Source organism: Carica papaya, chromosome 4, assembly GCF_054855325.1.
Source record: "Carica papaya isolate Zhongbai chromosome 4, ASM5485532v1, whole genome shotgun sequence".
Classification (NCBI taxonomy): Eukaryota; Viridiplantae; Streptophyta; class Magnoliopsida; order Brassicales; family Caricaceae; genus Carica; species Carica papaya.
In genome coordinates, this window is record NC_142312.1 from 7,410,048 (window position 1) to 7,434,871 (window position 24,824).

The 24,824-nt window shown below is 34.2% G+C and overlaps 1 protein-coding gene across 1 annotated transcript; it reads right to left on the reverse strand.

Annotated features, from left to right (window-relative positions):
- Positions 1-656: 656 nt before the first annotated feature.
- Positions 657-23,937, reverse strand: LOC110811469 (kihadalactone A synthase LFS). Its single transcript, XM_022037987.2, has 11 exons — positions 23,778-23,937; positions 22,515-22,707; positions 22,091-22,171; positions 21,791-21,842; positions 15,432-15,553; positions 9,311-9,411; positions 9,165-9,223; positions 8,062-8,118; positions 7,851-7,896; positions 6,722-6,801; positions 657-935 (listed from the first exon to the last, which is right to left on the reverse strand). The coding sequence occupies exons 1-11, from the start codon at positions 23,853-23,855 to the stop codon at positions 872-874; spliced, it is 933 nt and encodes a 310-aa protein (XP_021893679.2). The 5' UTR covers positions 23,856-23,937; the 3' UTR covers positions 657-871.
- Positions 23,938-24,824: the final 887 nt, after the last annotated feature.

Genomic DNA, 24,824 nt, shown 5'->3' on the forward strand with positions numbered 1-24,824 from the left:
AAAAGAAAATTTTCTTAATGTTAGATTGAATCTCCAAAACACAATTCTAATTTCTCTAAAAAGTCAGAAAAATTAAGTAGCCAAACTAGCCCACGTGATAAATATGTGTCTGCCATGCTGGCAAGTTTTTTAAACTTTGATACCCACGTAACCACTCTAGTTGCCACATGAGCATTGAAGTGATAAAATTATAATTATAGTTAAAAGCAAGGAACAGTACAACAAAATTTAAAAATGTCTTATTTTAAAAAAAAAAAAGTACAAAAATTTATTCAAATATTTTTTAATAATACAATAATATTTTGAATCTATATTCTTAAAAGAAATGTACCAACTAAGTTATTTTAAAAACTAAAACTATTATAAAATTTATAGACTCTTCTTCAAAAATTACAAGATATGCTCAAAAAGGCATATATAAACCAAACCTATAAACCTCATGACTAATATAAACTTCAACTCAGTTTTTCCATAAAAATAGCAAAAAAAACAAAAATATCACGTTAACACAAACAAAATTTCAGGTTCCTACTTCTTTAAGTTATATATAGAAAATAAAATACCTAAAAGAAATAAACAGAAAATATCAATGTCATGTGTTAAAACATATATGATCCTTATTCTAAAAATAATTCAAACTCTATAAATAAAGATACTTCAACAATCTCCATTTTTATTTGGATGTTCTATGTCAAGAATTTAAACGACTTTTGAGAAATGATATCTCGAAAAAGAGATTCCTATATCACATACTCTCATATATATACATCACCTTAAGCTGGATCTTAGTTTTACAAACCCAGTCAAATTGAAAAACAGACCATTATCCTGCATCTAGCATACATGCACATGGACTTCAACTTATGCATCCTTATGAGCCATATGTAAGCCTGAATCGCTCTGTCAGGTAGTCCCCACTGCGTATAGGAGGAAATCTGCATTCACAAACAAGTATAGTTATCTCTAATCCTTGATCATATAAAACCATTACAACTTCGAAGAAAAGATTTGAAAAAGCATTGCTTGCAATATAAGGAAAGACAAGTAGCACAAAAAAAACACGAGGAAAGGCTGGTTAGGGTTTTGGAAAACAACTAGAAACAAGCTACAACTTTGAGCTTTTGTTCCAATTTTCTTCATAGGTTTATGTTTTTATTCTACACATTCAAATATTTTTCTGCCTGAGAGAAATTTGAAATCACGGAGGTAAGACAAGAAGGGGAATTTTAGGAAATGGCTGCAGTGAAAAAAAAAAAAAAAAGACAGTTTCACAGAACAGCTCCTTGCAGTGAACCAACCTAACCCTTCACCTCTGAACCAGCCTAACTGTTCATCGTCTTCCTCAATTCGACATTAATTACATTTGAAACATCACGTCAGGAACAATAACAACGAGTGGAAGGAGTTTTATGTACCATTTGGTGCATATAAATAAATGATTGTAAAGCTAAAGAAGGTATGTAATTTTTCAACATGAATTTCAAATAATATCTCTCTCTTAATCTATTACTTTCTTTCTCCTATCTTCTCTGCTATCTTTCTCTTTTTCCCTTTATTTCTCTCTCTACAGTGTTTATCTCTTTAAAACAAGTCTCTCTCCCTCTCTCTCTCCAAAATACTCTCTCTTTCCCTGTCTAAACACTCCTCTCTCTCTCTCTCCCTCAAACTCTCTTCTTCTCTCTTCCCCGACTTCATCTCTCTCTCAAACTCTTTTTCTCTCTTTCCCCGAAATCTTTTCTTCTCTCTTTCAAATATCTTCTTTTTTCTTTTCTGAAATTCCTATTCTGTCCTCTCTATTTCTTTAATTTCAGAATCTACCCCAACCTTTTAAATTTCTCAAAGTTATCCACAAATATTTAAACTCCATATTTTTCCAAATTCTAGTTTGGGTGAATCTCATGCCCAAAGCAAGTCCTGACAACTTGGTAGCTGCAGCAGCTCGATTATGATGAAACTCTTGCAAACTTCATAAGCATGGTGAAAAATATGGGTAAAGCTACAGTGTCTGAATCGCATAAGATACAAACTCTTGAGGAAAATATACATTAGATGGATAAAAAATTCTAGAATTTTATATCCAAAATGTATGAATCATAACAACAAACCCGAGCCATAGTAGACCAATAACAACTGGAAAGGCTCACCGAAATCTTGTAAAGCAGTATGCGAATTAGTGAAACAACCGGTCGGGTAAGTCCCTCTACCTCTAATTTAAATATTGATAGAGGAATATTACCGAACCCAAAAATCAAGGAAATTGGGATTGGTAATTTGGATCAAAGAGGCAACCAAACCGGTAATCCTATCCCAAAGACTAGCATTCCTATTTTTGATAGACAAAATCCTAGAACATAGATAAGACGATGCAATAAATATTTTCATGTTTTCAACATCTCGTAAGAAAGGAAAGTGGAAACAACATCATTGTGTTTTAGAGACAAGGTAGAAATATGGTTTCATGGGTTAACAAATGACCCAAATATGTTTGAATAAGAAGTATTCGAGGTGGAATGTGTAGGCGATTTGGAGGTCTAGTATCAAAAAAAATTTGAAGAAATGAGGTCTCTGTTATTAATGAAGAATCCTAAACTTTCTGAAAAATATTTCATCTCCAGTTTTATAAGTGGTATGAAGGATGAACTTCGACCAACGGTAAAGATGCATAGGCCACACACCTTGATTCAAGCATTTGAGTTGGCTTTATGACAAGAACAAGCAGTAGATGCCATCAACCGACACAAAAAGCTAAAACACTCTATAACTTATTCTAAAGTTAGCGTTTCCATCACTGAAACTTCTGCTAAAATTCAGAAGTTTCAAGAAACAACACCCTTAAAGAATTTAAATCATACGGAATTGAAGAGGAATAATCTTAGTTACAGATGTGGGGAAAAATATTCTCCAGGACATCAGTGTAATGAAAAAGCAGTCATGGCAATAGAGACATGTGAGGAAGAAAAACGAAAAAATAAAAAGGATCAATCTCTAGATAGCAAACAAAAGAATAATGCAACATATCCACATGGAGTTCTTTTGTAGTATAATAATTATATATACAATATAAATGTCTATATAATATACTATAATATGTAGTAATAATATCATTTGACACAAATATTTTAAAGTTGTAACCTTGAGGGCAAAGTTAATTCTCAAGGGGAGGGAATTGTTACGAAATGGCTGCAGTGAAAAGAAAAAGATAAAATTTCACAGAACGGTTCCTCACAGAGAACCAGCCTAACCCTTCATCTCTGAACCAGCCCAACTGTTCATCTTCTTCCTCCATCCGATGCCAATTACAATGGAAATATCACTTCAGCAACAATAACAACGATTGGAAGGAATTTTATGCACCATTTGGTGTCTATAAATAACTGATTGTAAAGATAAAGAAGGCATGTAATTTTTCGACATGGATTTCAAATAATATCTTTCTCTTTTCTTCTCTGCTATCTTTTTCTTTTCTCTTTATTTCTCTCTCTAACAGCTTCTTTCTCTCTCTACAGTCTATTTCTCTCTAAAATCAGTCTCTCTCTCTCTCTCTAAAATACTCTCTTTCTCATCTCTGTATTCTCTCTCTCTTTCTGTAACACCAAAACTTTCCTTTTTTTATTATTAATTATTATTGTATGAATATAATTATTATTTATGTAATTTTAAATTGAATTGAATTTAATTTATTTTATTTTAATAGAAATAATAATAATAAAAATGGGTAAAAATTGTTTAAAAATTTAATTGAAAACAATTTTGGGAAAAATGAGTGAAAATTTGGGTTCTCTGAGTATTTTTGAAAGAAAAATCGGAAACTAAAGGTCAAAACGCAATTTAGAAAAGTTGTGCCATGTTAGCCGCCTGGTCAGCAGCCCCGGCCAACCAGGACGTACCGGGTGGCAGAGATGCTGACGCAGGAGGCCATGCGGGAAGGAGTCACGTGGGCGATTCGCGTGCATGCGATCTTAACGGCTGAGATACGTTCTCGCGCGCACGGACGGCTCAGATCAAAAACGCGCAGGGACGGCCCAGATTGCATTGCGCATGGACGGCCTATATTGAATGCACACGGACGGCCCAGATTGAATCGCGATGAACGGCCCAGATTCACTTCCTATTTAATCGCAATCGAACAGTGCAGATTAAAAGCGATAAACGGCTAAGATCAAAAGCGATGAACGGCTCAGATCAAAAGCGGATGCGTATAAATAACCTCATCCGCACCCAAACCCTAACCCTATCCGCTAGAGCCCCTCGCCGGAGAAGACAGCCCAGCCGCCGGGGAGCCGAACGCCGTCACCCGCTGCCGCATCAGAGCAATTTCCGACCGCCAAACGAGGTAAAAATTCTACCATTTATTCAGAATTTGATTCTAAACCCATCTATGACCAGATCGGAGAGAAAGCACTGGCTAATTGGCCGAAAAACGCCGCAGAAACTTAGTGGCGCCACCGCAGGGTGTTTCGGTTTTCGCCTCCGATGAGACCCTTCCCGATTCCCGTTCGATGTGATTTTTTCACCGTTATGATCATCGTTTCCTCCTCTACAGGTTGACCGGAGCAAAACACCAAACCGCAACGTGAGCCCGATGAGCCGCCGCGCTGGAGAGCCCCACCACCGATGAGTTTCAGTTTTCTACGTTTTTCCAGTCCACCAAGGGGCCTAAATGTGTTTTCTCACAGGAACCGATGCAAGTTTGGTTGAATTCGGCCAAAAACGATCAAAAACAGCCAACCTGAGGCAGATTGCCGCTGCGGGCGGTGGCGCCGTCGCCGGAGCATGGCAGAGCTGCCGTGCCGGAATTCTGAAATTGGCCGAGTAGGCCCTGGGTATGAATTTTTGGTTATTTGGGACATGTGTAGGTACCGTAAGCGCGTTTCAGTTCCCAAGGAAAAATTCAGGAAACTCAAGAACCGCCCGTAGGCGCACTAACGATCTAGTTTTCAGCGTTTAATCAAGTAAGTACCCCTCACCCTATTTCCTATCATAGATGTGATGTTTGAAAAAATAGTAATACTGTATTTTGTATAAATTAAATAGATATGCATAATTAATTATGATTGCTAATGGAGTCCGAACCAGACATTATTTTCTGTCGATTCCTGTTTGATTTATTTTACAGTTTAAATGCATTATAGTATCTGATCTATCTATTCTACGGTTTTAAATGCATGTATCACTGCTTACTTCATTACTGTTTGATTTTGAAAATCTAAGATATGCTTGCTTTGTTGGATGCACGTTACTTGTTTATGTATTTATGTTTGAGTTGGTAATGGAGACTAAGGAAAAATAGGAATGGGATGTTATTTGATAAATAGACAAGATGACAGCCTCACTAGATATCCTGAAAGATGGTGGACAGACCGGTTTTATAGGGAACCCTACCGTGAACGTTGTCTCATACCGGACGGGGTATGGAAACTTGGTCATTTGGCACTCATACCAGACGGGGTATGGAGACGGCCCGCTTCACCCTCATACCGGACGGGGTATTGAGGTTTATTATTTTGGCGCTCATACCGAACGGGGTATGGAGACGACCCTGAAATTAAGATTGTTAAGGGAAATGGTTCACGTGTAGCGGGGATCCCTATGCATCCCCATGGATACTAGTAGGCTGGTGAAAATGAGAAACGGTGATAATCAGTTATTATTAATGAATACGGATTTATGATGTGTTTTATGTTACTGATTATATATGAAATTGTGATCTGTATGATATTATTGTCTTTATAAATTGTTTTCACAAGTTTTCCAAAGATAAGAAAAAGGGTTAATGGTTTTATTTCAAATAAATGTATTGCTTTAAAATTTGTGCTCCATTGGTTGTTTTTAATTTTTTACCAACCTTTACTTCTGTGGCGGTGATATAGTGTGATGTCCTTACTGAGATAGTGTAGTTCATTCTTTATTTAACCATTTCAGATTAGGAGGACCTGGTTCCCGAGCCCGATCCACAAGAAGACGGCGAGTAAATATTAGATGCTTTATAGTTTTCTTTATTTTCTCATTTCTCGTATTTCTTTTAGAGAACTTATTCTGTGATATTGTTTAATACTTTTAAATTATTGTGTAAGGGATGTTAATTTTAATCTTTTATTTCGCTTCCGCATCCAGATTATTATATATATTTTCTTTTGAATTTTCGGAATCGTTACACTTTCTCTCTCTAAACACTCCTCTCTCTCTCTCTCTCTCTCTCCCTCAAACTCTCTTCTTCTCTCTTCCCTGACTTCATATCTCTCTCAAACTCCTTTTTTCTCTCCCTCCAACACCTTCCCTCTCTCTTTCAAAAATCTTCTTTTTTCTTTTCTGAAATTCCCATTCTGTCCTCTCTATTTCTTTAATTTCAGAATCTACCCCAACCTTTTAAATTTCTCAAAGTTACCCACAAATATTTAAACTCCATATTATTCCAAATTCTGGTTTTGGTGAATCTCATGCCCAAGGCAAGTCCTGACAAGGAAGGACAGAAAGAAATTGGTAAGTAAGCAGGCTTTGTTTGCACGATTGTTACACTTCCAACTACAATCTCTCATTTTAAGGGCAACCATAATATGTCTATGATCCCTTCAAAGAGAAAACATATATGTCCATGACCCCTAGGTATTCCATCGAGTCACATGAATATCTGGTCATCGGTTTTGTTTTATTCAGCAGGAAAACTATGAAGTAACTCGTCTTGTGAAAGTTGACTGAAAATAAACAATTCACACGAGTTTACCTTGGGGGACATGATTCACTGCAACAACTTTCCAAGCATTCCACTAAACAGTCTTCCTTAGGATCTAAAAACAATGCCACCTGAAATATTGCAATTTAAAAACTCGGTAACAGAAAAAATATAAGGCCAACCTCAACAAAAGTAAAATGACACAAGAAACTTCGAAATGGATGTTCTTGTTTGTTCATGAAAAGCAGCATAGGCCAAATTACTTCCTTTGAAGCCATTTGAAACATTTATCCATTTTGTTTAACATTTAAATTGCCTCAAAATTTCAAGTAACCGGTTTATGTAGGAGAACCATTTCCACCAAGCAAATCTTGGCATCATTAAAATAAACAGAAATTTCCCCCCTGAAAGAGGAACATGCCACCTGACCTACGAAGTCATTTGAATCTTATTCCCACTTCCAGTTTGAATATCAATTTTCTTTTTTTACAGAAAAAAAAAAAAGAGAAAGGAACAGCAACAGTAACAGAAACAGCAAAGGGAAATAGGCTGGTGTTTAACAATGGACTATCTTAAGCTGGTTTTAACAATGGACAGATCTTTCAGAAGCAGGCCAGCAGTCAGCTAACTCTAGTATAAAAGATTCTGCAAAGAAATCAAATATGTAGTCAATTTATTGAGGTTCACCGCTAAAATGGTGCTTGGGATTGTTGAAAGAAATATAGTTAAAGCATCAGTATACTTGAAGTTACATAATCCAGGTAAATGTTTAGTTTAAAAATAAGTAATCATGTATTAGTGCTGCTTGTAAAACATAAGCAGTAGTTCTTGGTAAAAAAAGAAAAGAAAGCTTACAAAATCTATATATTACAATAAGGTATCACAGTCAAGAACCTAATAAGCACCATACATTTATGTTAAAAAGTGCATAATTAAAGGTATTTAAAGCTACTCGTAAGCAGCAAATCGACAATTCTATACACCCTCTAATATATTCTGTGTTTAATTTACAAGTCTAATGTTTCTTCTTGATAAAGTTATAGATTTACTGCTTTAAGAAGAGCAAATCCAGCATACCATCAGGAAACGCAAATCCTATACATTGTATATTACCTTGCAATAATACTGAAAGTTATAAAACAAAATGGAAACACAAAACAGAAAAGAAATAAATGGCTACCGAGAGACGCTCTTGTCCTGCTGGCATCACTCTATGCAGTGTTGACCTACAAGTAGATAACAGCGGAGCACAAGTTCAGGGTTAGAAATCTACATAATAAAGAACATAGTTTGAAACTTAAACATCGACACTGATTTTAGTAAGAAAAAGAAAAAAAGAAAAAAACTTTCAACTCATATGTTTTCTAACAAGAAAAACCACAGTAAATTACCGAAACAAGCAATTGGTCCACCTCTCCATCATATCTCCCATGTTTACAATAAAGGCCCTGTTATTGATTCAAGAAAAAACCAATAAAGGCCTGTTAGATTATAACCAACAGTAATGAGGCTGGGAAAAAAAGAATATACACCTAAAAACCAAGTTGGGGCTGCTACTACTTATTATGATGTGTGAACAGCAATACAGATGCTCTGCCCAGAAACCACTCTCCACAATTATTCTAGAAAGCTCAGAAAGTAGTATACTAAGTAACTAAAAAATCAAAGCATGTTAATCACATTCATTATACAACTATTGCTTTCCTCATTAAACTTTTCCAAGAAAAATGTAATAAGTTGCTTAACCAATGAGTGCTAGTTTGGCCAAACTGATGCTTGTGCTGTTATCAGTTAAAAACATTGTAAGAATATCTTATAATTGAAGTTCATTTTAGGTGAAAACAATATAGCCTCAGGAAAAAAAAAATGCAAAAAGTGTTGTCAATGTAAAATGTAGGAGGTACTATTTTTTATTAATCAGGATGTAGAAGTAGGGTTAGATGTCAGAATCACCAAGCATGATACAACAATAAAAATAACTATTACAAATAATCTAAATTTTATTATGAATATTTTCTTTAAATTTCTTTTCTCTGAATAACGACTTTTTCAAAATATTGTGATGATGCAAAATTTACTTTAATTCTCAATTTTTTGCGTCATTTTTAATAATGGTTGAATAATTTATTATAAAATGGTAAATTCCTTATGATAAAAGTAGAATTGTACCTTATTTAAAAAAAGAATACATTGAGTATACCAATCAATAAAGGTAATATTGATGAAAAATATTTATTAAAGATAATATCCTTATTTAAGCACATTCTACACGAAGTATCTATTTTTGTTTCTGATGTTACCTTTATCAAAAGCCAATTTTGGATTTTTCTTTTTAATTAAGATCGTTTCTATTTTTAAATATTCGTTCAAACTTTACTTTCTTACAACAAAAGCACTAATGCCAAACAAAATCTAAGAGTTTCCATCAAAAGACTCTTCCCTCCTTACACCAGAGAGCTTTTGTTCAGGAAAATATTGGACAAATTAGACTCACCCAGTTATACTAGGGACATCTTCCCAGGCTCGTGGTTGTTTGAACTTCTCCCTGCAAACCTATAAGCAGTATAAACCTAAGAAATAACAAAAATTAACCACATCAAGGATGATAGCTAAGGATTGCAGTAAAAAAATCAAACATGCCTGAAGTCCTTGAACACCATTAGTTGCAAGAGGGGTTATCATTCCGTAATCTGAATGAGCAGAAGCACCATAGATTTCTTCATCAGAAGAGTTCAATTCACCTGAAATCAGAAATAAGGGTTCCCCTTTTTAATAAAAATAATTAAGAGGCACATGGTCAATTGGATAGAAGCCCCACCAGATGACTGATTGCAACTTGCCACCTTCCCCTTGAAATTTGTCTTATAATCTACATCAATAGATTCTAATATTCTAATATTCTAATATAAGCTTCAGAAACGGAATGTTACGAGAAAAGAAAAGAATCAACTTGGATTTTAAGATTAGCACACTGAGATGGAATAATATCATAGGGATTAGAATACTTTTTGGAAAATATAGGAATGACAAAAACAAGCATCCTCTTTATCTTTACTCTTTTCAAGAAAAAACTTTTATGTTCATTTATTTACATTAAGAACCAGCCTCAGAATTCATTTCCAACATCCTAGTGGAACCTCAGAGGCCAGTATCAATCACTGGTTGTCATACTATAGAGGTAAGGTAAGTCAGTTCTCTTTTATAAGCATTAAAAAAAGGAGCAAACATTACCTTCCAATATACTTCCTGTTCTCCATTACGATACCTGCTAAAATTGCTCAGCAATTGGAGTCTATTCAATGCCATTTTTTATGGGGAGATGAGGAGGGATTCCGAAAATATCACCTTGTTAATTGGGGTGACATCAAGAAACCTGTTGAACATGGGTGCCCTGGAATAAAATCGCTTACTAATCTAAATACTGCTCTTAGGGTGAAATGGTTATGGAGATTCCTCAAAGATGAAGATAGACTATGGAGAAAGGTTATTATGGCAAAATGGAGAAATACTCCGGACAGAGAGGGGCCTGGCAGAACAAGGAGAAACCACAGTCTTGGTCTGTGGAGGAAAATTTTGATGGATTGGCACAAGTTCCAGAATTGTATTGAATGGAGCATTGGTTGTGGCGATAAAATCAGATTTTGGAAAGATGTTTGGATTGAAGGGGGCTGTCTCATGAGCTGTTTCCCAAGATTATTTGAGATAGCCCAATCTAGAAATATGGTGGTCAAGGAGGCGTATCGGGAGCACAATGGCATCAGGTGTTGGGAAGTGAATGTTTGCAGAAATTTGAACGATTGGGAAGTCCAGGATTACCAGAATTTGTTATGTATTCTGGAAGTCCAGAAACTGAACAATTCTGCTGACTGTTTGAAATGGAGGCTGAATCAAAATGGGGTGTTTTCTGCTAAGTCTTATTACTACTACATCAGGGGTGAATGGGGTGACAGAACCTGTAACTTTCCAGCAAAACAGATTTGGAATTCTAGAGTTACTCCTGGGATTGGTTTCTTTGCATGGGAGGCAGCTAGGGGATGTATTTTGACACAAGATAAATTAGCCTCGAGGGGTCATTCTATTGTCAACAGGTTTTACATGTGGTTGTCAGCTGAGAAGACCTGTAATCATCTTCTTTCGCAGTGCCCTGTGGCTTATGAACTATGCAGCATGGTGTATGGACTTCTGGGGCTAAATTGGGTAGTGGCTGGTACAGTCAAAGAAGAAATATGGGCATGGAGTGGGTTCAAGCTTGAAAATGATTGCAACAATTTGATTCCTCTCACGATGATGTGGATCATCTGGAAACAAAGAAACCTTAGAGTTTTTGAGGGAAGGGAAAATCTGGTGAATGGATTGAGGCGGTTTCATTTTTTTGGGAATATGTTATTGAGGCGTGACATGATGAGTGGAGTAGATTTTGGGATTGTCATTGATACCCTTACTATAATGTAAATTTACTGTACATGGGCAGTACCTCTTTTGGTACTAGGTTTATAATACCACATTAGCACTTTTTATTTAAAAAAAAAAGAGCAAAAATTGATGCAAAAGATGTTTAATTAGGTTTCCTGAATACATTGGCAATTGTATTCAATCAAATCTACCATTGGTTGCAATATTATATGGTTTCATAAATAGATCAACAGTTATATCTTTCCCAAATCTACTACTGGTTGTAACTATATGGGTCAGATTCAAAAATTGAAGCAAAAGATGTTTAATTAGGTTTCCTGAATACATTGACAATTGTATTCAATCAAATCTACCATTGGTTGCAATATTATATGGTTTCATAAATAGATCAACAGTTATATCTTTCCCAAATCTACTACTGGTTGTAACTATATGGGTCAGATTAGCATTTTTATCAGCACTATGAACTTATGCATGATTTAAAGTTCTTTTAAGTTTCCTATCAAGATTTCTAGTGATAACTAAATTAGGACTAAGAGTCTATTAATAAGTGTATGTCTTTCAAGAGAATACTGCAGTCATTGAGGGAATTGCACAATATTTTGTAGTTTGCAATGCAACCAAGCCTTAAATATGATACTTAAGGAATTCTCTTGTTAGGGTGATATCTAGGGAAATAATTCATAAACTGTTCCACATCAATTGGCAAATGAGTAAACTTGAAAAAAACACCAAAATAAGCTGATGCCAACAAAGATTTTGAGATTGCTTGGGATCTTAACCCAAAAAAATGTACAAAGGCTTAGCTCAAGGATGAATGTGGGGCATAAATTTGTCGATTTATAGATTTCGTCTTTCCTGCAAGATTTCCTGTTCCTTTCCTGTTGTGTTGCTTTATTATTTTCAGTTTAGTGAGGATATGCAATTGCAAAGTTTGCCAGTAATTTTTGGCATGTCCACAAGATCGTGCTTTTTGGGAAATACAGGATTCAGCACCATTAGGATTTCATTTAGGGTTTAAATTTTTTCTTTACATTTCTTATTACGATTTCTACTCATAAGTAGATTATAATTAAGTTAAAGGTCAAAAATGCAGGTAATTTATAATTTAGAAAATACAGCCATTATTTGGAGAATTTTACAATGATATGCTTTGTGATTATACGAGGCAACCAAACCTGAAGATACTAGGAGTGATATCTAAGAAAACCTAGGTACAGTACCTAAATTTGGCCTCTTACCTCTAAGTAGACCAACAGTCCCTAATCTGTCTTACACTATCTATGGCCCAAACCCCCTCCCTATTGGTGTAGAGAGACAGTGAGAGATTAAGCTTTATAAGAGAAAACTTCTGTTATAATCCTTATATAGGATCTAGTTATGGGATTTTGTTAACAGTATGAGCTCGTTAAGAGAGGACCCAACGATCTCTTAGAGTTTGAAGTACTCAAGAAACTTTGTTGATAAAATTTTCAGCATAAAACTAAACAGCAACGTCATAAGGTTTTTTACTTCATGAAGAAGAAGCAACTAGAAGCGGTAAATCTGGAAGTTGATTCCAGACAGCCAACTTCCCCCCTTGTTTTCTCCCTATTTTTATCCTAACATCAACCCCACTTAATACATCATACCTACTGCAGTCCCTCTATCTATTTAATAAATCTATACATAATACAACACATAAACACACACAAAACATAAAATATTGCACATGCATAGTGTAACAACTCCGAAAATTCAAAATAAAATTTATAATAATTTAAGCACGAAAGCGAAATAAGAAGTTAAGATTTACATCCCTTACACAATAACTTAAAAATACTAAACAAACATCACGAAATGAATTCTTTTAAAAAAACACAAAAAATGATAAAAGTAAATGAAAATATAAAATATTTAACATCTACTCGCAGTCTTCTTACGGATTGGGCTCGGGAACCAAATTCTCTTGATATGAAATGATTAAATAAGGAATGAGCTACACTACCCCAATAAGAACATCACACTATATCACCGGCACAAAAGCAAAAGTTGGTAGAAAATAAAAATACAACCAATGAAGCACTAAATTTAGCAAATTCGTTTATCAATCGTAAAATCATTTACAGTTCACTTATCATTGTGGATATCCCCGCTACACGTGAACCCTTTCCCTTAACAGTTTTAATTACATAGTCGACCCCATACCTCGTCCGGTATAAGCACCAAGACATTAAACCTCAATACTCTGTCCAGTATGAGGGTGAAGTGGGCCGTCCCCACACCCCGTCCGGTATGAACGTCAAATTATTAAGTCTCCATACCCCGTCCGGTATGAGACAACGTTCACGGTAGGGTTCCCTATGAACCCGGTCCGTCCACCATCTCTCAGGATATCTAATGAGGTTGTCATTTTATCTGTTTATTAGATCACATCCATTTCCTATTTTCTCTTAGTCTCTGTTACCAAATCAAACATAATTACTTAAACAAATAAACATGTATCCGGCCATGCAATCAGATCTTATATCCCAAAATCAAACAGTAGTCAAGTAAGGCAATAATACATGCATTTAAATAATAAAATAAATAAACCAGAAACCATCATACTTTTATATTGCAAGATCAATCAACAGAGAATAATGTCCGCTTCGGGCTCCATTAGCACTCCGTAATTAATTATGCACATCCATTTAATTTGTACAAAAGACCGCATTATTCTTTATTCAAACTTCAAATCTATGATAGGAAATAGGGTGAGAGGTCTTTACTTGATTTGACGCCGAAAAACTAAATGATTTACTACGCCTATGGACGGTCTCTAAGTTTTCTAAATTTTTCTTCGAGAACTGAAACGCGCTTACGGTACCTACAAATGTCCCAAATAACCCAAAAATCAGTCTCAGGGCCTACTCGGCCAATTTTGGAAATTCGGCACGGCGGCTCTGCCACGCACCCACAACGGTGCCATCGCTTGCGGCAGCGATCCGCTTTGGGTTAGTTGTTTTCGGCCGAATTTAGCCAAATTTGCATCAATTCCTGCGAGAAAACACACTTAGAACCCTCGGTTGGCCGAAAAAACCTAGAAAACCGAAACTTACCGGCAGCAGAGCTCTCTAGTGCAGCAGCTCCTCCGGCTTACGTTGTGGTTGGGTGTTTTGCTCCGATCAACCTGTAGATAAAACGGTGGTGAAAAAATTACACGAAACGGGAATCGGAAAGGGCCTCATCGGAGGCGGTTTGTGAAATTTTCCATGGTGGCATTTTCCGACCAATTGGCCGGTTCTTTCACTCCGATTTGGCCATGAGTTGGTTTAAAATTGAATTTCGTGTAAGAAGAAAATTTTTTACCTTTTTTGGCAGTCGGAAAAGATTCTGGTGCGACGGCAGGTGGCGGCGATCGACTCCCCGGCGGCTGGGCTGTCTTCTCCGGCGAGGGGTTCTGGTGGCTAGGGTTAGGGTTTGGGTACGAATTGGGTTATTTATACCCATCCGCTTTTGATCTGCACCGTCCGATCGCGATTAAATAAGGAGTGAATCTGGGCTATCCATCGCGATTCAATCTGAGCCGTCCGTACGCGATTCAATCTGAGTCATCCGTGCGCGATTCAATCTGGGCCGTCTATGCGCGCGGGAACGGACCTCAGCCATTCGATCGCGCGCACGCGGATCGCCCATGTGGCTCCCCCCACGTGGCTCCCCCGCGTGTGGCCTCCCGCGTCAGCGCCTCTGCCACCTGGTGCGTCCTAGTTGGTCGGGGCTGCTGATCGGACATCCGACGTGACGCAATTTTTTTAAATCGCATTTTGACCCCCAATTTTCGATTTTTCTTTCAAAAATACCCTCAAAACTCAAATTTTTACCCCTTTTTTTTAAAAATTATTTTCAATTTAATCTTTAACAAATTTTTACCTTTTTTTTCATTAAATTAAAATAAAATAAGTTAAAATAAATTGAATAAATAATAATTATATTAAAAATAAGAAAAAATAAAATGTTGGGTGTTACACACAGAACATGGACCTATTCACTAATTACAGAATTATTTTAGACCTAATTACCATTATCTAAATACCACTAAGATACATACCAAAACACAAAAACCATAACAACAACACCACGGAGTTGGAGATTATTCCAATATTCGTTCTTCCTTTCCTTCTCAATATACAATTGATCATAAATATTTAGTATAAAATATTGTAATAGCATAAGACTCCTTCCTGAGTCTCAAAGAGGAAACACTTCAGCTGTTCATTAAGTTCCTAACCACATATTGTTCATAATACACCACCAACTAAAAAAAGCAATAAAACAAAAGATGGTAAAAGAAAAAAAGAAGATAAATAACTGAAGTGCTTCACTATACCTGGATAGTGTAAAAGACGAAGAAATGCTGCAGGTTCATCCAAGGCTCCCACTTCCTCAAAGAAATTTTCATGTACATTAAGAGCCAGAGCAATTAAATGCATCAATCTCTTACCAGCAGAACTGAGACAGCAAAAAAAAAGGCCAAGCATGATTAACCTGTCATGTCACTTTTCACAACAAATGCCCAACATGCAAAAAATGAGACATACTAAGATCCAGTAAATCAAATTAGCTGCTAGATAAATTGCCATTGTGCCCAGACTTCAAACTTCCCATTCAAAGAACGTTAAGCACGAAAATAAAAGGACTGCAAAATTCAGTGGAAAAAGGAAACACTATGCATTGAGTGAACATCATATCTCATGCAAGAAAAATGGTTGTGGTATATGATGGCGCATAGTCATCATAGGATTTTATTTATTATTGGAGTATTTTGAGTTTATTTTAAGAGTTTTATTAGAGTTAAGAGTTCACTTTTATTAGTATTATTTTTTATTTGTATTATAATTAGTATTCTTAATTATATTATATTATTATTTGTTAACTAGAATATTTCATTACTCTATTAGTCGAGATATTTTTCCTTTATATCTTCCTTATAATGATGTAATTAATTAGTAGAATCAATTAAAATATCTATAATAATGTAAATTTCCTTATTCGTAGATAGGAATCCTATATATTTCAGTTATAATATTACAAGTGATATGAGAAAATAAAAAATAAATATTTCTCCAAAAATCTACATGATATTAGAGTCAAGATAAGACTGTTTTAGATATTTAATTTCAAAATTTTTTCTGAAACCTAAAATACCACAATAGGTTGAGTTGGTACCCATCTATTAAAATTTACTCTCACCATCACCCCAAATCGAATTGTAACCTCACCATCGGCCTACCCCTCGACTCCGGTGATTGTTTACAGAGCGTGCGAGTCACATGCGTCGCCAGCAGCAGAAGCGCATGAGCCACACGCACCTCCTAGAAAAGCCCGAATCTGGCCGCACCACTACCAGAAAATCCCAATTGGGACATATTTGGCCTTGTTGCACACAATCCAGCTTAAATCGCGCCTCTCCAAACTTGCCTTCACTCAGCTGCCGCGGTTCCGACGATCTGCCAATTTGAGCGTTCCACCATGTTCCCCCTCTCATGGATACAACCAGATTTGGACCTTCCGTGCACTGAGCTACTCCAATCTAGTCCGTCCGCTCGTTAAGCTGAGCCGCCTTTTGCCGTTGCTTCCTTGCTGAACTGGTTTGTTTTCGATCACCAACTTTGGGCTCACAACTTATTTCCCTTTTTCGATCTAATCATGTTGTTCCCAACTCTGTTAGTGCTTATTAGAAGATTTGTTCTATCCCTGTGAGATTAGTCTTTTCTCTATTATTTTAAACCATGACAAAAGCAAAGAGATTGGTTATTTCTAGTTTAGATAATTCTTGATCAACTATTAGTGCATCAAATATGATAAAATCAGGTATTATTTATCTTTCTGTTATCTTCAATTTTAATTCTTGAATCATAAATTTTAGAGTTAACAGATACACGACAGACACTTGTAAAGACTTCCTAACCTATTTTCCTTGGATTAAATAAGAAAACATCCGTATACCAAATAGATCATATACCTCTGACAGTCTTTTATTCATTAGTGTTCTCATAAGAAATCTTAATTATGAAATTAAATTTTTTTCCTTATTATTATATTTTTTAGAATCTTCAAACAAGAAAGAGAATTGACACTGATAGACTGCAAGTGAGCTTATATGTCTTTTTTTAGATAAAAAAGATATTATTCACAAGGTGCCAAAGAGAACACCACCCATATACAAAACCTTTACAATTGTGTTTAAGTGTCAATGACATGCCCAAAATCTTCCATCCTAATAATGTCATGATCTAACAAGATACATCCAAAATAATGTAACCATTTATTTTTAAACCTACTGTTCTCTGCATCTTTGCTCTCAAAGGCCATACTATTTTTTTCTTTCCATAAGAAAACAGTCAAAGGAATAATTTTTGCACAAACTATTTCTTTACATAACCCATCCCAAGCCCACACCTCATCCCTAACCAAACCAGTCCTAACCCAATTAATGCCCAATAAATCATATATCACACACCAAAGGCCATGAGCAATAGGACACTGACGTAAAATGTGGTTGCAAGACTCCGCATCAGTCATGCATAAGTAACATTTGTTTGTCATAATCATACCCTTCTCATCAACTTATCAATAGTCAAAATGTTTTCTCTACAGGCCTCCCATGCAAAAAAAGTCATTCTAGGAGGAGCAAAATTTTTCTAGATTTGAGAGACTGGGAATAGGGCACTCTTGCACTAATCGGCCCCCCATAATATGAGTATAGAACGATTTAACAGAAAACTCATACCTCTCACCCAGTTTCCATACAATTCTGTTACAGCAAGTATCCATCTATAGTGTTTACATGGTGTTGAAAAGAGATTCATATTTGTTTACCTCCCTATTATTCAAATGTATGTCTTGTATAAAAGTCAAAGTGTAATTGAGAATTAAGCAACATTTAGGAAAACAGAGGTCAATCAGGAAATTCTACAGTTGCATCGACGGTTAGAACATCCTTCTTTCTTTACTTTAAAAAAATTATATCACAATTTGTTTAAAAGAACTTCAATAGATTCCTTTTTTTGTGATGCATGTGAACTAACTTAACATAAAAAAAATTCTTATTATGTGAGTAACCATAGAAGTCCTACTAATTTTATGATTATTCACTCAAATGTTTGGAAATCTACTTAAAAAATCTCTTAATCTGGTCATAAATGGTTTGATATTTTTATTAATTGTTGTACTAGATTAATATACATTATATATTGAAAGCAAAAAGTGATGTTTGAAAACCTACCAATTTTATAACTATTCATTCTAATGTTTGAGAATCTACTTAAAAAAATTTTTAATCTGGTCGTAAATGATTTGATACTTTTATTGATTGTTGTGCTAAATTAATATAGATTTATCTATTAAAAGCAAAAAGTGATATGTTCTCATACTTTCAATTATTTCATAAAATGATATGTACACAGTTTGATATTAAAATTAAGATACTAATAACAGACAACGGTACATAATATATGAATTGTGGATTCTGTACCTACGTAGAGCTTAATGAGATAATCCATCAGACGAGTTGTACGTACACTAGTGAACAAAATGATGTTACTGAAAGAAAAAACAGACTCATAGTGGAGGTAGCTCGATTTTTTATGTTCACCATGAATTTACCTAAAATTTCTAAGGAGATTCGGTTCTTTTAGTCATTTATCTTATCAACAGAATATTTTTGAAAACACTTAATTTTATAAGTCCTTTAGAGGTTTTGTAAGGAAAAAAATTTATATATTGTTCTCCCTAAGGCGTTTGCATAGGTTTGTTTTGTCCATATTAGAAATATGGGCAAGTTGGAACCCGAGACTCTTAAGTGTGTATTTGTTGGCTATTTTTCTACTAAAAAATATCATAAATATTATCATCCTCTATTTAGAAAATACTTTATAACTATGAATGTAACTTTTAAAGAATCCAAACATTATTTCAGTTCAAGCCCAACACCTCTTTAGTGGAGAATGAGAAGGAAGAGATTATACTCAATTTGTTGACTCTTGACAATCATAGTCCCAGAGGAGAGTTCTAACTCGAAAGGTCTCATTTAAGAAGGTAATGTTGGGCACCTGAATAGACTAGACCTGAACAGATATTCAAGGATGAATAAGACAGAGAAAGTGTTGATTTTGACAAAAAAAATATAATTTTATTTCTCACATTTTAAATTGTTATACTTAAAGTATTTATAAAATTTCTAATCTAGAAATAGGAAAATTCTTATTTTACTAAAATTCTAATTATATAAGATTATTATTCTCATAGAGCTATAATTACATATAATAAACTAAAATAATTAAATAATAAGATATGTTACTCAACAGAAAGCCATGAACCATCGTGCAATCTGCCCTAGGTTAAAAATCTTCCATAATTCCTAAATGTACTGGTAAGCTACCTTTACTTTATGATTTATATGATGATATGGATAAACCTATTACTCTTAAAAGATAAATCAGGTTTTGCACTGAGCACTCTATGTCTATTTTTGTTTGTTATGACTCTTTATCTCTCTTTTATAGAGCATTTATTTTATCTGTTTCCTTTATATGTGTTCTACAAGATTTGAGAGAAGCTTTACAGGATCCCAAATGGAAAGAGCCATGATTGAAAAACTGATGGTAAAAAATGAAATCTGAGAGCTTGTTTCACCTCCACTAAAAAAAATGGTTGATTGCAAATAGGTGTTTACTGTGAAACACAAAATAGACGGGTCGATTGAACGGTACAAAGTTAGATTGGTTGCTAAAAAGATTACTCAGACCAACTGAGTAAATTATCAAGAGACATTTACATCTGTCACAAAAATGAATATAATTAAGATATTGTTATCTTATGCAACCAACTTTGATTGGGACTTACAACTGTTTGATGTAAAAAATGTCTTCCTCTATAGAGACTTCGAGTAAGAGGTATACATGGAGATTTTTTCTAAATTTAAAGATGAAAGAACAAAAGTGAAGGTTTCTAAATTAAAGATCTTATATAGACTGAAACAGTCTCTAAGAGCATGGTTTGAAAGATTTAAAAGAGTTATGATCTCTTTTGAATATCAACAAAACAGTGCTGATCATACCTTATTTATCAAACATTATGAGAGTAAAGTCACTATTTTCATTTTTATGTAAATGATATTATTATGATTCGAGATGATACAAGAGAGATAACTCGATTGAAAGAACATCTTACTCAAAAGTTTAAGATAAACGATATAGGAAAACTGCAGCACATTTTAAGAATTGAAGTTGTCATATCTAATAAATGGATCTTCATTTCTTTAAAAAAAAATATTCTATACTTATTAGAAAAGATTGATATGATGGGTTTCAAGCCGATAGAGTCTCCTATTGAAAGTAATCATAGACTACAAGTGAGAATTGATACATCAGTAAACTTGGGGAGATATCAAAGATTGGTTGAAAGAATTATTTATCTCTCACATACCAGATCTAATATAACATATGCAGTTAACTTAGTAAATCAGTACATGCATGATCCTTGCGAGCTTCATTTACATGTCATTTTCCGCATATTATGATATTTAAATCTGTATTAGGAAAATGTCTGCTCTTCTTAAAAATTTATTACTGTAAAATAGAAACATTTATATATGCTAATTGGGCTGAATCTCTAGATGATAGGAAATCAACTACTGGTTATTGCACACTCGTAGGAGGCAACCTGATTACTAGAAAAAACAAGACACATAATATAGTTGTTCGTTCCAGTGCTGAAGTAGAATATAGAATAATGACCCAAGAAATATGTGAATTATTATGATTGTAAAAACTAATAAAAGAATTAAAACTGTTCAGAGAAAAAAGTTTATCCTTATTTGGTGATAATAAGGCAGTCATTAACATTGTCCATAATCCAATTCAACATGAATGAACAAAGTACTTGAGATTGATCAACACTTCATAAAATAGAAAGTTGTCGATAGCTCCTTATACCTCTATCTCTATCATGTGCTTTTTAGTGGAAAGATGGCAGATGTCTTCACTAAAAGACTTTATAAAAAATCTTTTCATAACTTGTTTGCAAGTTAGACATGTATAATATTTTTGTACCAACTTGAGGGGGAGTGTTGATTATAATATTCCGTTACACCATTAATCAAGATACTTGTCATTTATAATATTTCTTATAATGATATAATTAATTAGTAGAATCAATTACAATCCCTACAATAATGTAAATTTCCTTATTTATATATACAAATGCTGTATATATCCTGATTGTAATATTACAAATGATATGAGAAAAAAAATAAATAAATATTTGTTTTCCAAAAATCTATATTATTTCCTATTTAATTCTAGTTAGAAAAAGTTATTTAGAGATTATTATAAATAACTTTATAACTTCAGTCATTAATCATTCAAGTATTTAATAAAAAATTTTTGAGACTTTCTCATAATTGATTGTGATTCAATCAACCCTTAGGTGAGATGCCTAAAAATCCGGATATGTAGGTTTTTTCCCCCAACTTCTTGATAGGCAAATTAACCCGAATTTGTCCTGCATTAGGTAAATACTAGGACATTTCTCAAAACACTAGAACGGAGGCTGAGGAAGATAAAAACGAATACATGAGGATTACATTGAAATACAGTGGATCATCATCTGTTCAGGCATTTACTCTAACCTAAAAACCATACAACGGGAACATGCATATCAACTCCATGGAGAATTAGTACTTACAAGACTTTTTTATAGTAAGATTCCATAGAGGGTCTCCATGATGGAAGAAGTTCTGGAATTACCAAGTCATGACAGTCACCAAATCAAATTTTATTTTTTACCACAGATAAAAAATTTCATGTAAAATAAGGAAGTGCAGCTCAAACAATGAAAAATGAATCAAGAAATTTAGGAAAATAATATCATTATTAAATACTTTTTAAAATCATCATTGTTCAAAACCCATCCATAAACATCCAAAAGTTATGCTATAAAAACAATAAAAGCAAGAAAACAACCAGGCACACAAATTAATGATACCTTCTGATGGCCACTGATTCAGGTTGCTCTGAGCTTTAGCACCTCCTAAAGGACCAATGTTAAAACTCTCCTTTGAGTCACCTGTTTTACAGCCAGTCAAAATGATCAATTCCGACTCCATCTTCTATGTCCATAATGTTGAACTATGAATGAATTAACAACATAGCAAAGGATCTTGTTATATGCATTGCAGTTCCTTCCTATGAAAAGTCATAGACAGATAAAGCAAAATACAACATAAACCATGAAGGTCCAGAAGCATCTTGACTAACAAACAAATATATTCCTGATTCATCCACTCGCAAATTAGCCTATCAATTGGACAGCACTCTTATTTTACTAGCTTCAGTAGCACCTGAATAAAACTCGGAGTTAAAACAAGATATTAGAAGAGCAACAAGTGAGAATGATGGGCTCACAAAACCTTTCGAAATTGAAGAGGGATCAAGCTTTTCTGCATATAATGGCGCGTAACCCCTGTTTTCTCTAAGCACCAATTTCATCTTCTCCTCCAAGGGGAGTGAGAAGAATTTCTTACTCTCCTCAAAAACTTTCTCAAGCAAACCTTCTTCAACACCATGATTCACGAGATAGAAGAAACCATATTTGGTACATGCCTGAGGAGATAATTCACAAAGGAGATTTGACTCTTGTCCAAATAATGCAATATATCACTTCCGAAGAGAAAAGACAACTTATAATATTTTTGATAATAAAGCTAGACAATATAAAACTAGTATCTTGTCTCATTCTCCTACTCTTTCTGGAGAATCAATGACTATTTATAACTATTACCTTAACACCAAATAAGAGTTCAACCTAATGCTTTATTTTTGTCCTAATTGATCCTGATTTGACATTAGAAGTATATTGATTTTTCTCCAATAACCAAATACTTTTGTCTGTAAATACTGCAATTTTGATTCCATCTATAAAACCATTTTCTTCCCTATGAGTTTTAGTCTAAATAAAAATGTTAGTTCTTAGTATTATATTTCATTTAAGATGAATAGCTTGAAGTTAAGTGGAGATGCAATGCGGTCACCATGTCAAGAAACTAGTGTGAGAGGTAAAATCAATCTTCCACTAGAAGTTTCATGTGATGAAATCAAATTTCCTCTTTTCGTTCTCTTTTTTATTTTTTCTGTTTGAGAAATCTCTTATCCTCCATCCCTGTACTTTCCTCTTCTTTCTTTCCAAACATACTTCTTTTAGTTAAAAAAGAAATTGAGTTAATTGTCTGATTAATACTCCAGTATTAAATTTCTCAAAGAATTTTTTTTTTTTTTTGAATAATTAAATTTCTCAAATAAACTAGAAAGCTTCGGGATTGCAATCAGTTATTCTCAAAAAACTAGACAGCGTTATATACTGGTTGTATAGGTCATTACAACACATAAACTTATGCACATTTGACACCATAAACAGCGTCAATTCGTCTTGATACAGTCCTGAGCTGAATCATGACTCAAAGGCCGGCTTCCCTCAACAAATTGGAAGAACAAAAGAAAAAAGTTGAAGTCCAACCGTTTCTATGTGAAGGACGAATGTCTAGTTTTCAAAATTTTCCGCTTAAGGCATGTGGAAACGAGGGAAACAGATAGCACTGATCATCATAGATTGAAATTACTGCACATATTGAAAAACCTATAAGAAAAAGGGACACAAGGGAAAGAGAAAAAAGAACCTGACGGATGGAGTTGGCGGTGAAGATGCGGTCCGGCGAGGACAGGTCAATGATTGGGAGTTTCAGAGTTTCCGTCATTTCGCTTGACCTGCTGCAACTCCAAGCTCGAATTTAGCGGTAAAAATTCCCTCTTCGATTTAATCAGTCTATGGTAGTACTGCACAAACGAGTGGAAACGGTTTTTCTGATTACGACATGATGGATCGGGTACTGACCCGCATTGTTTTTTGACGGAGGCCCGGTCCGTCACAGTTAACCTTATTAACAGTCCGGGAACTAGGATAGGTGGGGATTAAAGGAAAATTATTGTTGCATAAAAAGAGCATTTAGAACAGAATTGAATAAAAATTAAATAATTTAATAAAGTTTTTAAAACAAAGATTAGAACTATTTTATTTTTTAAAAATAAATTATGTACATGACATATAAACATACATATTTATTTAAATCGAAACCAATTGAGATATTTTGATTTATTTGATTCATACTTCTGAATTGAGAATTAAATTAGTAATGACAGAAATCTAATCATATGAATTGTCACCTTTGAGCCCACCGGCATAATATAATATGAGTCCATGTAGAGCTTTGCCATCTCCCTCTATACGGAATGGAAGTTCTCTTTTGCAATTGTCGTATCTTGTAGGTGAAGACAACAAAATGATTTGGAGCGTTGAGCTACTTGGTTGTTCATGGACTTGGAAAAGAGAGGAGAGACTATGAGATAGAGTCGAGAATGACAAGATGAACAAATCCAAATATTTTTATTTGGAATTATTTATTTATTTATTTTTTATTATAAAAATTGAAATGTTAGCAAAAATAGAGTGAGAAAGAATAATAATGATAGAAAAATAATAATTTTTTTTTACGCTAAATACATCTGTCTATTTCTTAATAAAATTAATATTTTTAAAAAAATAATAAATATTGAAAGATTAAATTATAATAAAAAAAATAATTAAAATAAAAATAAAATATAAATAATAGTTCAATATACTAAATTAGGTGTTTATTATTTTATATATTATAATTTTAATTAAAAAT

Coding starts and splice junctions, on each gene's coding strand:
- LOC110811469 (XM_022037987.2), bottom strand. CDS start 23,855: ATGACGGAAACTCTGAAACTCCCAATCATTGACCTGTCCTCGCCGGAC. Junction 9,224..9,310: donor ATGGTGTTCAAGGACTTCAG/GCATGTTTGATT, acceptor TACTGCTTATAG/GTTTGCAGGGAGAAGTTCAA. Junction 8,119..9,164: donor GATGTCCCTAGTATAACTGG/GTGAGTCTAATT, acceptor AATCAATAACAG/GGCCTTTATTGTAAACATGG.